Source organism: Tupaia chinensis, unplaced genomic scaffold (assembly GCF_000334495.1).
Source record: "Tupaia chinensis unplaced genomic scaffold, TupChi_1.0 Scaffold000605_1, whole genome shotgun sequence".
Classification (NCBI taxonomy): domain Eukaryota; kingdom Metazoa; phylum Chordata; class Mammalia; order Scandentia; family Tupaiidae; genus Tupaia; species Tupaia belangeri.
In genome coordinates this window covers 3,931,469-3,945,057 of record NW_006160123.1, presented here as the reverse complement: position 1 = coordinate 3,945,057, position 13,589 = coordinate 3,931,469, and the positions used below count along the sequence as shown (strand labels likewise).

General features: G+C 39.6%; 1 protein-coding gene and 1 pseudogene across 1 annotated transcript in view; one reads left to right on the top strand and one right to left on the bottom strand.

The window, feature by feature from the left end:
- Nucleotides 1-13,589, bottom strand: part of LOC102475719 (fibrous sheath-interacting protein 1) — a 65,094-nt gene that overhangs the window by 11,461 nt on the left and 40,044 nt on the right. The window contains exons 7-10 of the mRNA XM_027775841.1: nucleotides 13,020-13,118; nucleotides 11,714-11,838; nucleotides 9,394-9,504; nucleotides 877-1,035 (exon numbers count right to left, since the gene is read on the bottom strand). Of these exons, the coding sequence (XP_027631642.1) occupies nucleotides 877-1,035; nucleotides 9,394-9,504; nucleotides 11,714-11,838; nucleotides 13,020-13,118 (494 nt within the window). The remainder of the gene's footprint in view (nucleotides 1-876; nucleotides 1,036-9,393; nucleotides 9,505-11,713; nucleotides 11,839-13,019; nucleotides 13,119-13,589) is intronic.
- Nucleotides 1,922-2,008, top strand: LOC114009706 (uncharacterized; annotated as a pseudogene).

The window sequence follows — 13,589 nt, the reverse complement described above, 5'->3', positions numbered from 1 at the left end:
AAAAAAAAAAAAAAAAAGATAAGGGGTGAGGGAGCCAGACTAAACCATCCTGACTCCATTTTCTCTACACTGCCTTGTTCATATCTAGCACCAGAGGAACAAAGAAAAACAAGGCTCTGAAAGGACTGATGAATGCTGTGTAAATTTCCTTCCTTTTCCTTTCCAATCAAGATCAAGAATTATCTTAAATCAGGACCAGCAGATGGCATAAAGGGATCTGTCAATGGCCGGCGTTCAGCTGCCTCTCCAGGGCCGACGTGTGGCCTTTGGACCAGCAAGCTGAAGCGGAAAACAAGGTCTGAGAACCTGCAACTTGAGAAGAAGGAGAAGGGATTGCAATCCTCCCTGGGGGGGAAGGGATTTCTCACTCTCTCTCTCTCTGTCTATCCAGTGAGTGCATGTACCCTGTAGCAAAAATCTCTCTTTAAAAAAAATTATCGGGACCAGCAGGTGGCATGGTGGTTAAGGCGCTGGACACTCCCACATAGTCCACCATGGTTCAAGTCCTGGACCTGGTGGCTTGCTTTCTCACTTCTCTCTCTTTCTGTGTCTCTCTCATCAAGTTAAAAAATGAATGAACGAATAAATAAAATTAAAATAAATCTTTTTTAAAAAATTATTACCTTAAATCACACAGATATAATATTAAAGTAAGTATTTCTTCAATGGCCCCATCCTATCGAATTGCAAACGAGAGAAAAACGGGTAAAAGGTGGAAGTAACTAAAGGAAAATACACTGTTATGCAAATCATGATTACCGCAGTTGTCATCATGGAAAAAGCAATCAGAAGAAACTTCTTCATTTAACCAGCCCTTTGTAAAAGTATGAGAACCGATTTTAGCACACATAAACCTAAACCTTGAATTAAATATACCTGATCATTCTGACTTTCAAGTTGCGGAGAAAAGCTGGAAAATGCTGGGCAGGCTGCAAGGAGCTCCTGGAGTTTCGCATCGATTTCAGCAAGCTGCTGATGCTGGGTGACTGCAAATGTGTAGCCTTCTCCTGGCCCCTGCCAGCCACACTGATCACCCTGAGAGGAAAGGAGAGTTACCTGCTCATTACCATGCTGCATTTTTTCCAAATTGCACCCTTCAGACTGCTACAGGATTCACAGGAACACATACACACACACAATTAACACTGGGATAGTGAAAGAAAAAAATTTGGGTTGTCAGAAAAGTCATGATGCATTTTTTTTTCTTTTTTAAAATTATTTATTTTATTTTATTTATCATTATTGTTACCTTTTAATCTGCTACAGGACATATATGCTTACCAGAGAGAGACACAGAGAGAGAAAATAGTGAGAAAGCAAGGCACCAGGTTCGGGATTTCAACCGTGGTCAACCATGTGAGAATCCATCACCCCAACCACCATGCCACCTGCTGGCCCCCAATGACACATTTTTTTCATAGAAAAATGGAAAAATAAGCCATGACATTTCTAACAACCCAATAGCTTATGGCTTCTTTATCTGCCAACCCTGTGTGTAAAGTATCATCTTATATCTGGTGAGGTTTCTCCTTGTAGAATAAATTTCTTAGCTTTACAGTCTGGTTCTGATAACATTCTCATTTTTCTACTTTTGAAAAATGATCTCTGATCTGTTGGCAAGAAGAAATCACAATTACTTTATAATGGGCAATGATATTTTCAAACTTCGTCCCTTAAAGGTAACATGGTGGGGGACAGCTGGTGTCAGAGCAGGCAAATATGGCTCTTTGCAAGGCTGACCCATGTGGGAAGGTTCCAGAGCTATGTCCAGAGACCTGCCTAAGTACGCTGGCACACATGTACATGCCCATGATCTGGGCTGGCTGAGGCTAGGGTGGGTCTCAGCATGAAGACCTTGTTTGGAGTGCCCTCCCCAAGTAGAAAGGAAGAAAGAAACTTTTAGAAAATAATAATAGCAAAAGTGCTCACATCAGCAGCACATATACTAAAATTGGAATGATAAAGAGAAATGTCCCCTGCACAAATTTATGAAACGTTCAATATTTTTTAAAAATATACCAATAACAAAAGATATGTGGGTTCTATAAAGTTGACGTCTTTGGTTTCATGATCTTAATTGGTCATCTAACTCTTACTTAACTAACATTGGTTTCATATTATATTTTAAAACCCATTCATAACATTCACTTGAAAATCTTGTACAAAGGCCTACTGTGCCTAGGCATTACTCTGGGCACTGGTGATTCACCATGAATCTCACAAGGTTCTGCCCTCAAGGAGTTCTCAGTCTCCTGGAAGAAACCATTATAACAGGTATGAGGAGTGCTGGGCACCATGGGAACCTAGATAGTAAATTAACATCTGTGGGAGGGAGGGGCAGAAAAACAGAGCAATAAAAGGCTCGCTGGAGGACCTAGGACCTTAATGAAAGAAACACCATAATTGATTCTTACTTTAAAACTAGTGCTTGCAGGACCAGGAGGTGGTGTGATGATTAAGGTGCTGGACTTCCACACGGTTGACCCAGTGCAAGTCCCAGATCCGGAGGCTTGAAAATCACTCTGGGCACGTGTGTGTGTATGCCCAAAATCCCAGGAGAAGAATGGAAGAGAAGGGACTGCAGCATGGCCATTCTTCCTGGGAAATGATTTCACACTTTCCCTCTCACTGTCTTTCTCCAGGGGGCATATGTGCCTTACGAATTCTTTTTTTTTTTTTTTACTTTTTTTTTATTAAAAAACTAGCGCTTGCAAAGAATGTGGAAGCAGGAAAACCAGTTGAGAAGTAATGACTATAATCTAGAAAAAAAGTGATGAGTCCCTCAACTAAGAAATGTTTTCTGGGAATGTAGAACATTAAGCAGATTCCAGAGATACTTAAGAAGTAGAAATTACAGGGGCCAGCAGGTGGCGTGGTGGTTAAGGGCGCTGGACTCCGACATGTCCGACCACAGTTCAAATCCTGGACCTGGCGGCTTGCTTTCTCACTTTCCCCTCTCTCTCTCACTCTGTCCCTCTCTGGTCAAATTAAAATAAATAAATAAACAAACATGGTTAAATAAAATAATTCTTAAAAAAAAAATGAAGTAGGAATTACAGAACCTGGAGACAATTTGATGGAGGAGTAAAGGGAAAAGTACAGTTCGAAGACGAAAAACAAGTTCCCGATTTTGTGAACTAGAAGATGGTGGCCAAACTGTCTAAACAAAGGAATACAGAGGTGATGCAGAAGGTTTGAGGAGGAAGATGATGATGAGTTTGTTTGGAAACTTTTGGCATTCACAGACATCCCAAAGCTATCCAGATTGTTAGGCAATTAAATATATTTATCTGAAGTTTAAGATAGATACTTGAGCTTGAAATAAGCATTTTGGACTCACCCATAAATCTACACTGATTCTAACCCTTGCAATTATGGAAATGGTTGTGGTCATACAGAGAAGCATGAAGAGCAGGAAGAAGACAGAAGAATCATGAAGAACACTTAGAATAAAGAGCAGGTGGAGAGCAAAGAAGCTTAAGTTCATACATTTTGTTTCTGTGCCAGTAATACCAGAAGTTAATCCCTAGGCAGTAGCCAGAGCGATGGATGAAAACTTGTGCAGAAAGACTTGTATACTGTCTCCTCCTGACCTTCACATTCAAAACTCCCTCTCTGTGCCAGTGAAAGCAGTGCCTGAGTCTTAGCAGGGGAGCAGGCACTCCTTCTCCCCACCCACTGCATCAACAAAATAAGCAAATGAACTGGATTCAGGCAGTCAGAAGTGAACACCCTGAACTTTGAATCCTGAGGGAGAGGTGTAAATATTCAGGGAAATGATTCATGGTGACACACACAGTAGCAGGGAGAATCCAGTGTTGGCAGCAGTGACCGGGGCTGCAGGGAGCGTCCATTGTTTTTTATCCTTAGTCCTTACTTAACCCTTTACTCCATCAAATTATCTCCTTTAAATCTCTATTCTAATGTGTGTCACCAACTATGTGACTTCATTGAATTTCTGTGTATGATGTTTACCCCCACACCAGATAATAAAAGCACTTGCAAAAGGAACTCTTAACAAATACTAGTTTAATAAAAACTACTTTTTAAATCTCAAAAAATGGCTAAGGAGAAGAATAGACAGGGTTGAAAATCCAACTTGGAAAGCTATAAAGTAAGCTTATATGAGCAAAAGAACAATAACAACAACAACAAAGATGAGCACTATGAGGAAAATGTTATCAGACCTGGAGGAAAGATCCAAGAGGTTCTATATCCATCTGTCACGGACAATATTGACTGACCCAACTGCCCTTACTAATTTTCCTTTCCTTGCCTACCTCTGCTAATGAAACAAGGAAATAACATACCTGAATCCCCCTCCTCCCTTCATGAAACAACAAAAAATTGGCTTGGGGCCAGCAGGTGGCGCAGTGGTTAAGGGCGCTAGACTCCCACATGGCCGACTATGATTTGAGTCCCAGACCTGGTAGCTTTCTCTCTCTCTCTCTCTCTCTCTCTCTCTCTCTGTCTCTCCTGTTCTCTCTCTGTCCCCACTAGTCAAATTTTTAAATAAATAAATAAAGTTAATTTTTTTTTTAAATAACTATGTGATATAACTTGGCCCATAAGATGCAGGCAAAATTTCAAAGCATACCATACCTTCCCAAATGAAAAGGCAAAGCCTCAAAAGAGTGTCTCTTTGCCCTTGACTCTTACTCCTTTTTTTCTACCTGCAAAATAGACATTTGGCCTACAAATGTAACAGTAGCTCAAAGACAAAGTCACACTAAGAATGTGGAGTGTTAAGATAGAAAGGCACTAGTTGTTTACATCTGAACTTTTTGTTACTGAAGAAAAATGAATTCCTTTCTTGTTTAAGCCATTGTTTATAAAGTTTTCTGCTACTTGTAGCCAGTCATATTCCCAGAAGATACTCAATTTCACAGGTATTCCAAAAAGAAAGAAAAGAGAAGATACAAAGAAATAACAGAAGATAATTTCTTGAATTTAAGAAAGATTGGAACCTTCAGACAGAAAGGGCCTAAGTGATACCAAGCAGGAACAAAAAACGCTTTTAAAGACACATATAGGACCAGCCTATTGCCTGGTGGTTAATGGGACTGGGTCCTCCACGGCTGACTGAATTGTTCGCATCCAAGAATCAGAGACTTGAAAAGCATTCCAGCCATGTGGACGTGTATGCTCCAAATACTGAAGTAGGAAGAAATGGAGGAGAAAGGATTGTGGCATGACCATGCCCTATAGAGGGTGCTTTCTAGCTTTCTAGCTTTCTTTTTCTCTCAGTCTCACTCTGGTAGAGTGCAAACACCCTCTAGCAAACTGAAAAAAAAAAAAAAAAAGAAAAAACACATAACTATAATCTCATAAAACTTGCAAGAGCAAAAATAAAGAGAACATCCTGCATGCTTTCAGGGGAAAAAAAAGAATTTTTCATCTGGAATTTAATGACTCCCATTAATGATCATTGAAATTAGGAAAAAAGTAAATATATTTTTGAATATGAAAACACTCAAGAATCATCCACATACCATTTCTTGGGGAAAACATTTTTCAAAAGAATTCAAGAAAAAAATTTCAAGAAAAATGATTTATATAAATAAGTAGTTGAGTTCAAATACAAAATTAATGACGTGCCTAAAATTTTTGGCAAAATTAGGCTGAGAAAGACTCCGAAAATGCAAAAAGCACACTGTTTTTAAAGGTAAAATTAAAAACTTGTAACATTCTATAACTAAGATTCCAGATGAGTTCAATACATCCTAGAGGAAAGGAAATGGGAGAAAAGGGAAATTAAAGCATACCAAAGATCTAGCCTTGTTAAGATGAGATTTTTAGAAACTAATTATTGAAACCAAAAAGAAAATATACATTTAATGGATATAAGAACTTAAACCACATTAAACTTAATACTTTAATGCATTTAAGAACAGCAGCCAGCAGTACCAGATCAGAACAAGGACACCAAATTTCCAAACCACAAGAGGAAAATGGGACAAAGTAAAGGAAACAAAATAAACACAATAAATAAAAGATCAAATTTATTGTCAGGAAAATTTATTGTCAAAAATTATCACTAGTCATAACATACATGAATAATTTGAATAGCCTAATTAATATATAAATAATAAGAAAATAATACCAAAAGATACGCAATTATACATAAAGACACACAACAACAAAAACCATGGTATTTGTAGAAGATCTACCTGAAACTTAAATGATAGAAAAGAGTTTAAAATAAAGAAAAGGGGCCAGGATATGGTACTGTAGTAATGCTCAAGAGAAACTGGATCCCTTGAAGGACCAGCAGTTAGTGTAATGGCTATTCGCTGGACTCCCATGTAGTTGACTGCAGTTCAAGTCCCAGACCCAGTGACTTAAACTCACGCCAGGCGCGTGTGCGTGTGTGTCCAAGATCCCAAGAGGAGAATGGAGGAAGGGGGGATTGCGGCATGGCCATACCTCTTGGGGAATGATTTCTCGCTTTCTGTCTCTCTGTCTTTCTGACACGCGCATGCGCCCTATAGCAAAAAAAAAAAAGAAAAGAGAGAGAAACTGGATCCCACATGGGCCTGCAGTTCAAATCCCCAGTCAGCCTAAAACCCTAAAATCACATGAAGGATACACGCCAGTGTCTAGGATTACATGGGTTGAAGCACCAGAGGAAGGGGATAATAGTGTGACCAGACTTTCTGTGGAAGATACTCATCTCTCTATCTCTCTCTCTCTCTCTCCCCCTTTCCCTTTCTCTGTTTCTCTCTCTCTCTCACATGTGCACACACACAATATTATCTTAATTTTTAAAAGTTCTTAAACATTTTTAAATTAAAAAAATTAAAGACACAAATACCAACAAACAAGATGGAAAAGGCTGTATTCATAACAAAAACTCATTCCTAAAGCAGCCCTAGAAAGATCTACCATATCATAGTTTGATACTCATAGATTGTGGGCAGCAGCTTGCCCAACATCACAATTCATTCATTCATTCATTCGTTCGTTCATCTGTTCATATATACATACATACATAAGTAAAAATAGGAACAAAACCCTGGTCCCTTAATTTTTACTGTTATCTGAGCTTTTGTGAATAAAATAAGACATGATCACAAGTCAGCCAAGCTAAGAAGTCTCAGGCTTACACGGGCATTCAGCAGTTTGCCTTACCCACCCCTGACTCCCCGCTTCGCCAGCCCCAGACTTAGCAGCACTTGTCTATTCCTAGACACAACCTCACAGGGCCCTACCATTTCAGAGATTATGTAGAGGGTGTAATCTGCACTATTCTGTAGTTCTGCTTTTGGTTTGGGGTAGTAAGATAAATTTTGTCTATATAGAAGTATTAAAGGGGCTGGGGCTGGCAGGTAGCATCGTGGTTAAGGTGGCTAGACTCCCAGATGGCTGACTGCAGTTTGAGTCCTGGACCTGAGAGGATTTTTGCTTTCTCACTTTCCTTCTAGATCTCTGTCACTCCCTGGTCAACTTCAAAAAAATAAAAAATAGAATAATGACAATGAATAAAAATTAAATAAAAATAATTCTTTTTTAAAAAAAAGAATTACTTAAAATTTAAAACTAGTCATGGGGACCAGCAGTTAGCATAATGGCTAAGTTGCTGACCTCCCATATAGTCAACTGTGGTTCGAGATCCGGACCCGGTGGCTTAAACTCACTCCGGGCACATGTGCATGCGTGCCCAAGATCCCGAGAGGAGAAATAAGGAGAAGGGACTGCAATGTGGCCATCTCCCCTAGGGGGTTATTTCTCGCTTTCTGTCTCTCTGTCTCTGTCTTTCTGGCAAGTGCAAGTGCCCTAAAAAAAAAAAAAAAAAAAAAAACAAACTAGTCATGAACACTTTATAAGTATAGTATTTCCCATAAAAATATGAGCTATAACTTCTCTTGAAAGAGGACCCAGGCTGCCCTGGTATGGGATTTCCACACAGCAGCCAGCAGCCAGTGCTAAACATGAGCTCCCCCTGCACTGGCACATCCTCCCCACGGGCCGCAGCTATAGCTATACAGGCACTGCTTTGTTCCCATGGTGATACTCGCCACTAAATCTGTATCCTGGGCTGCGTTCCCTATAGTCAAACACTGAGACATGGATTCTAATTCAAGTGACTTACTGGGGGAGTGTGTTTGGGAGCAGAGACTTGAGGGAAACAGGCTAGGACAAGGGCACAAAGCCAAGCAAGGATGTGGTCTCAGCTGAAGACCAGCTTCAGTCTGGTCCCAGGTAAGCTCTGGGGGGCACATAGCAATGCAAAGCTAACTCCATCTTGAGGTGAGGGGGTGGGGGTTGGGAGGGAGTGGAGATCCTGGGCTATTGGGCTCCTATTTGACTTTGGGCAATTCTCCAGGAAAGGGGGCGGCTGTGCATCCTTAGCATGGGGCTTAGTAAATGGATCTGGGCAAGGTGCTAGCAGCATTCGTGGCATCGTGTCTCCATTAAACAAAGGGGAATAAAAGCTAGAGGGCAGGGCTACTTGCTCAAATAACACAAGAGAATGTATATCTTTGTGGATGTATAGAAGATTCCTACAAGTTTAGTATTCGAGCAAGTGTGAACATTGGGTGACCACACTCCTAGGTGACCTTCCCAGACCCTTGTATACACCTGCATTTGCCCTTGGATTACATTATGGTTCCCTATTTAAACTCAGTCTGTGCTTCCCCAAGATTCTCCAGGGAACCAGATGTTCAAGGTTAACTGGGCAGGGATAAAAGGTTGGTTTGTTGTTGGTCTTTGTTGTGTTGTGTTTTATTGTTTTTTTTTTAAGGTTATTTTATTTTATTTAGCTTTTTTGCCACAGGGCACATGTACTTAATCAGAGAGAGACAGAGAGAAAGGAAAAGTAAGAAGTCATCCCTCCAGGGTATGGCCATGTCACAATCCCTTCTCTTCTATTCTCCTCTCAAGATTTTGAGGACACACACATACACGCCTGTCGTGTTTTCAGGCCACTGTATCAAGGACTCAAACCATGGAGCTGGCCATCTGGGATCCAGCACCTTAACTGCCACACCAACTGTTGGCCCAAGATGCTGGTTTTTTTAGGGATTACTGAAGACTACACTAAAACACCAAGCAGTAGTTTGGGGATAAAAGGAAAAGGACAGAGAAACACATTCACACGTGGTCATTACTAAGTCCGTCACACCACAAGCAGAGGTCACTACTGTGATAACTAACATGTAGCCTCCCTTACAAGGACATAAAACAGCTCTTTGAAAATCAATAGTGAGCTTACCAAGAATAAATATAAACACTTAAACAAAGGTTAACATGAAGACGGTATTTTTTAAGTCAGAGAATATAGTCTCATAATCTGAAAATGTATCATAGATTTGTGCTAGTGGATCAATAACAGGAGAAAAAAATCAGATTAAAAAGTATGGAGGTTATTGACTATCAGAGGTTACGTACCTCAGAACTGGACAGCCCCGAATCTCTATCATCTAAGTCCTTCAAAAGTTCGAGCAGCCTTCTCTTCTCTCTGTCAATCATAACCACTGGATTTCTTGAATCCTTGGCCAACTATGGAATTTATTAACATAAAACAAAACAATTCATAGCTCAAGAAAACAAAAATGGGACCTGCGGCTTCTACAATATAGATACACTAAAGCAAAATTTCTGAAATCTGGGATTTTACATTTGCCAGGTAGTTTTATTCTCTGACAAATTGTTTACATAGGGCCATTCTCCAAGCAAAGATATTTCCACTATAAGCAGGCCCTCTTGTTAACTATTTCAACAAATATTTTATTTAAAAAATAATAATAATAGGGGCCAGCAGGTGGCATGGTGGTTAAGGTGCTGGACACTCCCACATGGCTGACCACGGTTCAAGTCCTGGACCTGGTAGCTTGCTTTCTCACTTTCTCTCTTTCTGTCTCTCTCTGTCAAATTAAAAATAAAGTGAATGAATAAATGAAATTTAATAAATAATTTTTTAAAATAATAATAATAATAATAACATGCTAGCAGGTGGTGTAGAGGTTAAGGTGGCTGGATCTCACACAGCCAACTGTGCAGTTCGAGTGGCTTCAAAATCATGCTAGACATGGGACCAGCAGTTAGCGTAATGGCTATGTCGCTGGACTCCCACGTAGTCGACCGCGGTTTGAGTCCCGGACCCGGTGGCTTAAACTCACGCCGGGCGCGTGTGCGTACGTGCCCAAGATCCCGAGAGGAGAATGGAGGAGAAGGGATTGCGGCGTGGCCATCCCCCCTGGGGGGTGATTTCCTGCTTTCTATCTCTCTGTCTCTCTCTGTCTGTCTGGCGAGCGCACGCGCCCTATAGCAAAAACCTCTCACAAAAAAAAAAAAAAATCATGCTAGACATGTATGTGTGTGTACCTAAAATCCCAAGAGGAGAATGGAACACAGGGGACTGTGGTACAGCCACTCCCCTAGGGGATGATTTCTCATTTTCTCTCTGTCTCTCTTTGGCAAGGCACATACCCTTTAACAGAATTAAAAATAATAATAATAATAATAAAATATGAGTAGTTTATATAATTCACTTTATAATATATATCTATATCAATACAAAAATATATTTGCTAAGACATTTGGAAGGAATCCTTTTGCTACTTGCTCTGGGCATATATTCATTAAATGAAATAGAAATTTATATTTAAATTTCAAGAATATCAGACAGATAAGGAAGTTAAATAAAGATTCAATTACTATTGTGAAAGTGGGGAAGGAAAATCTGTCATGGAGCTGCCATTTATGTCAACAAGAATTGAGATATGGGGGGAAGCTCTACTGTTCTTAGAAAATTAAGCAATAAATCAACATATGATGGACCAATGCAAAGAGATCAGGTTAGAGAAGATTTCCTGAAGATCATATAAACATGCAGCACAGAAAAACTGCAGGAGTGAGAGGCTGGTCCCGGCAATGGCAGGCTGATCTACAAATTCAGTCTGCCTGGAAATGAGTTTAAGTTTTCTAGTGACTACCTGCCCAAGTTTGCCATGAGCTTCTGTCTTCCCTACTTATCTTTCTTGTTGAAAAGTCATTAATTAGCATTCTGGTCTAATACAGAAGCCCCTGTGCCCTTGGTAAGTCTGGATATGACTTAAGTAAACCAAGTTAGGCTGTAGGGCCTGCAAGACCAAGGCCTGCAGCTAGTCACGGCCATGACCAGCTGCCAGGAGGCTCGCTGGAGACAGGCAACGGTTGGCCTCTCCAGCTCACCCTGGCTGCTCTGCCAGGAGCATTTTCCATCCAAAGTTCTAAATGCACCAGCTATAAAATCCTTTAAAAAATCAATTTTACTAATATGCAATTTAAAATCTGGGAACACTGTCCAAAGCTATTATTCAAAAAAATGTTTCCAAGCAGCAAGAACCAAAACTATTTCTTGGTAATAGTTGCAGCTACCATTTTTAAAAAGAGAGATAAAGGGGAGAGGAAGAGAGGACAGAGGACAGAGGAAAATTGAGAAGAGTGAAGAGGGGAGGGGAGAGAACAAGGCAAAGCCAGGGAAGACTATAATGGGATAGAAAATAGAAAATAGTGAAGATAATAAAAGCACTGACTTAAAAAACTTTCAGTTATATCTACTTTATACAATTTATAAAATTATATAATACATACATATTTTGTATAATTTATATAAACATTTATCATAGTAAATAGAAAAAAATATTTAAAGACACTGACTATAACTATTACCATTTTCACAACTCATTTAGTCCGAAACTCTGGCTCTGAATTTCTAAGTACATACCTGAATGTTCCGCTTAATAAAATCCTGGTTGTGTTTACCCCTGAGCTCAATCTTTTCTGCATTTGAGAAAGGTTTCTTTTCTGCATTGATCAATGACTCATTTCTTTCCACACCATAGGTAAAATCTAATATTAAAAAGTTCAAAATGTTTTCATAATTATAATTGTCAATTATACCAAAAATTGAGTTTAAGCATATATTAAAATATATACAAGAAATAAAACACACATAGAAGAATGAACTTCCCAATTCCATATACAGAAACCTAACATATATGTAGTATATGTAGACGTATTCTCTTTTTTTGTAGTTTTGCTATAGGCTGTGTACACTTGCTGGAAAGACAGCAAGAAAGTGAGAAAACACCCCATAGGGGGAATGGCCACACCACAGTCCTTTCTCCTTCATTCTCCTCTCAGGATTTTTGGGCATGCACACAGCATGTTGAATTTCAAGCCACTGGGTCTGGGACTCAAACTACACAGTCAGCCATATGGGATTCAGCCACCTAACCACCATACTACTGATTGGTTCTACTTCTTTTGGTGAGTGTCCATCTTAGATATAACATACATTATGTTTTCCCATAATTCAAGTTGCACGTAGCCTCTTTAGTTGAAATATGAAGCTCATTTATTCAATTAAAGTTTCATATACTCTTAAATAATACAACATTAAAATGCCTCAAATACAGTCATGTCTACATTTAAAATAGGGTTTCTTTAAAATATACTTCCAATAAGTTGTACAGGAAAAAACACTGGATTAACAGGCCAGAACTGCCTCACTAGAAATGTCCTCTTTTCCTCTCCCGCCTGGCACTGATACACCAGGAGCCACCATGATCCTACCAGGACCAATACTTGCAGGGATGAACAAATGGGTTGGATAGGTAGGCGGCTGACCCAGGCTCTTAGAAACCAAAGAAAACTGTCTACTTACAGATCTTTTCAATAATTTTTTTTAAAGACAGGATCTCATTGTAATGAGCCTCCTGCCTCAGCTTCTCAGCTGAGACCATGAACACACATCACCACAACCAGCTCTTTTTAAGACAGGCCCAGACCACCCTCAAGCTCATAATCCTCCCACCCAGCATCCCAAGGCGTTAGGATTGCAGATGCACAGCAACACATACAACATTAGGTTGGACCAGTAATCAAACCCAGGCCTCCCATGTGGTCCCAGCCTGCAGAGCAGTAGTGCCTTGGGTCAAATTATATCAAATCATTTCATCTATGAATGTTTCTATATACAGCTAGTATTCCCTAGTGACATATACAAAATCACACAAATTAAAACATACCTTGCTTGATATTCTGCATACGCCTTTCATAGTCCGCTGGAGGGACCTGAGTGTGAAATACTGAGAAGAAGGTGTCTTCATCCTCATAATGAGAAGGATCTGTTGGTTAAGAAAGAATGTGTTCAATACTCACGAAATGAATAAGGAATTACCTACATGGCCATTAGAAAAGAGAGGATTTAATACTCCCTTCAATATTTCTCAATTCCCTCCATGCACACAAGTTTCTTAAGACATCATCAATGTCACTTTCAAGTAGAAATGACCATCATATTTGTACATGTGAGACACTGAAACAAATTACAGAAGTCAAAATAGTCAAACGACACTAATATCAGAGAAATGCAAATCAATACCACTGAGATATCTCACACCTATTAAGATAGGTATTAACAAAAAAAAGAAAAAGAAATAAGTGTTTGCATGAATGTGGAGAAAAGGGCACCCTCGTATAGTTGTCCTTCAGTATCTGTGAAAGATTCCCAAACCTCCATACATACTGAAATCCACGCATGCTGAAATCCCTTAAACAAACTGGCATAGTATTTACATAAAAACTATGCACATCCT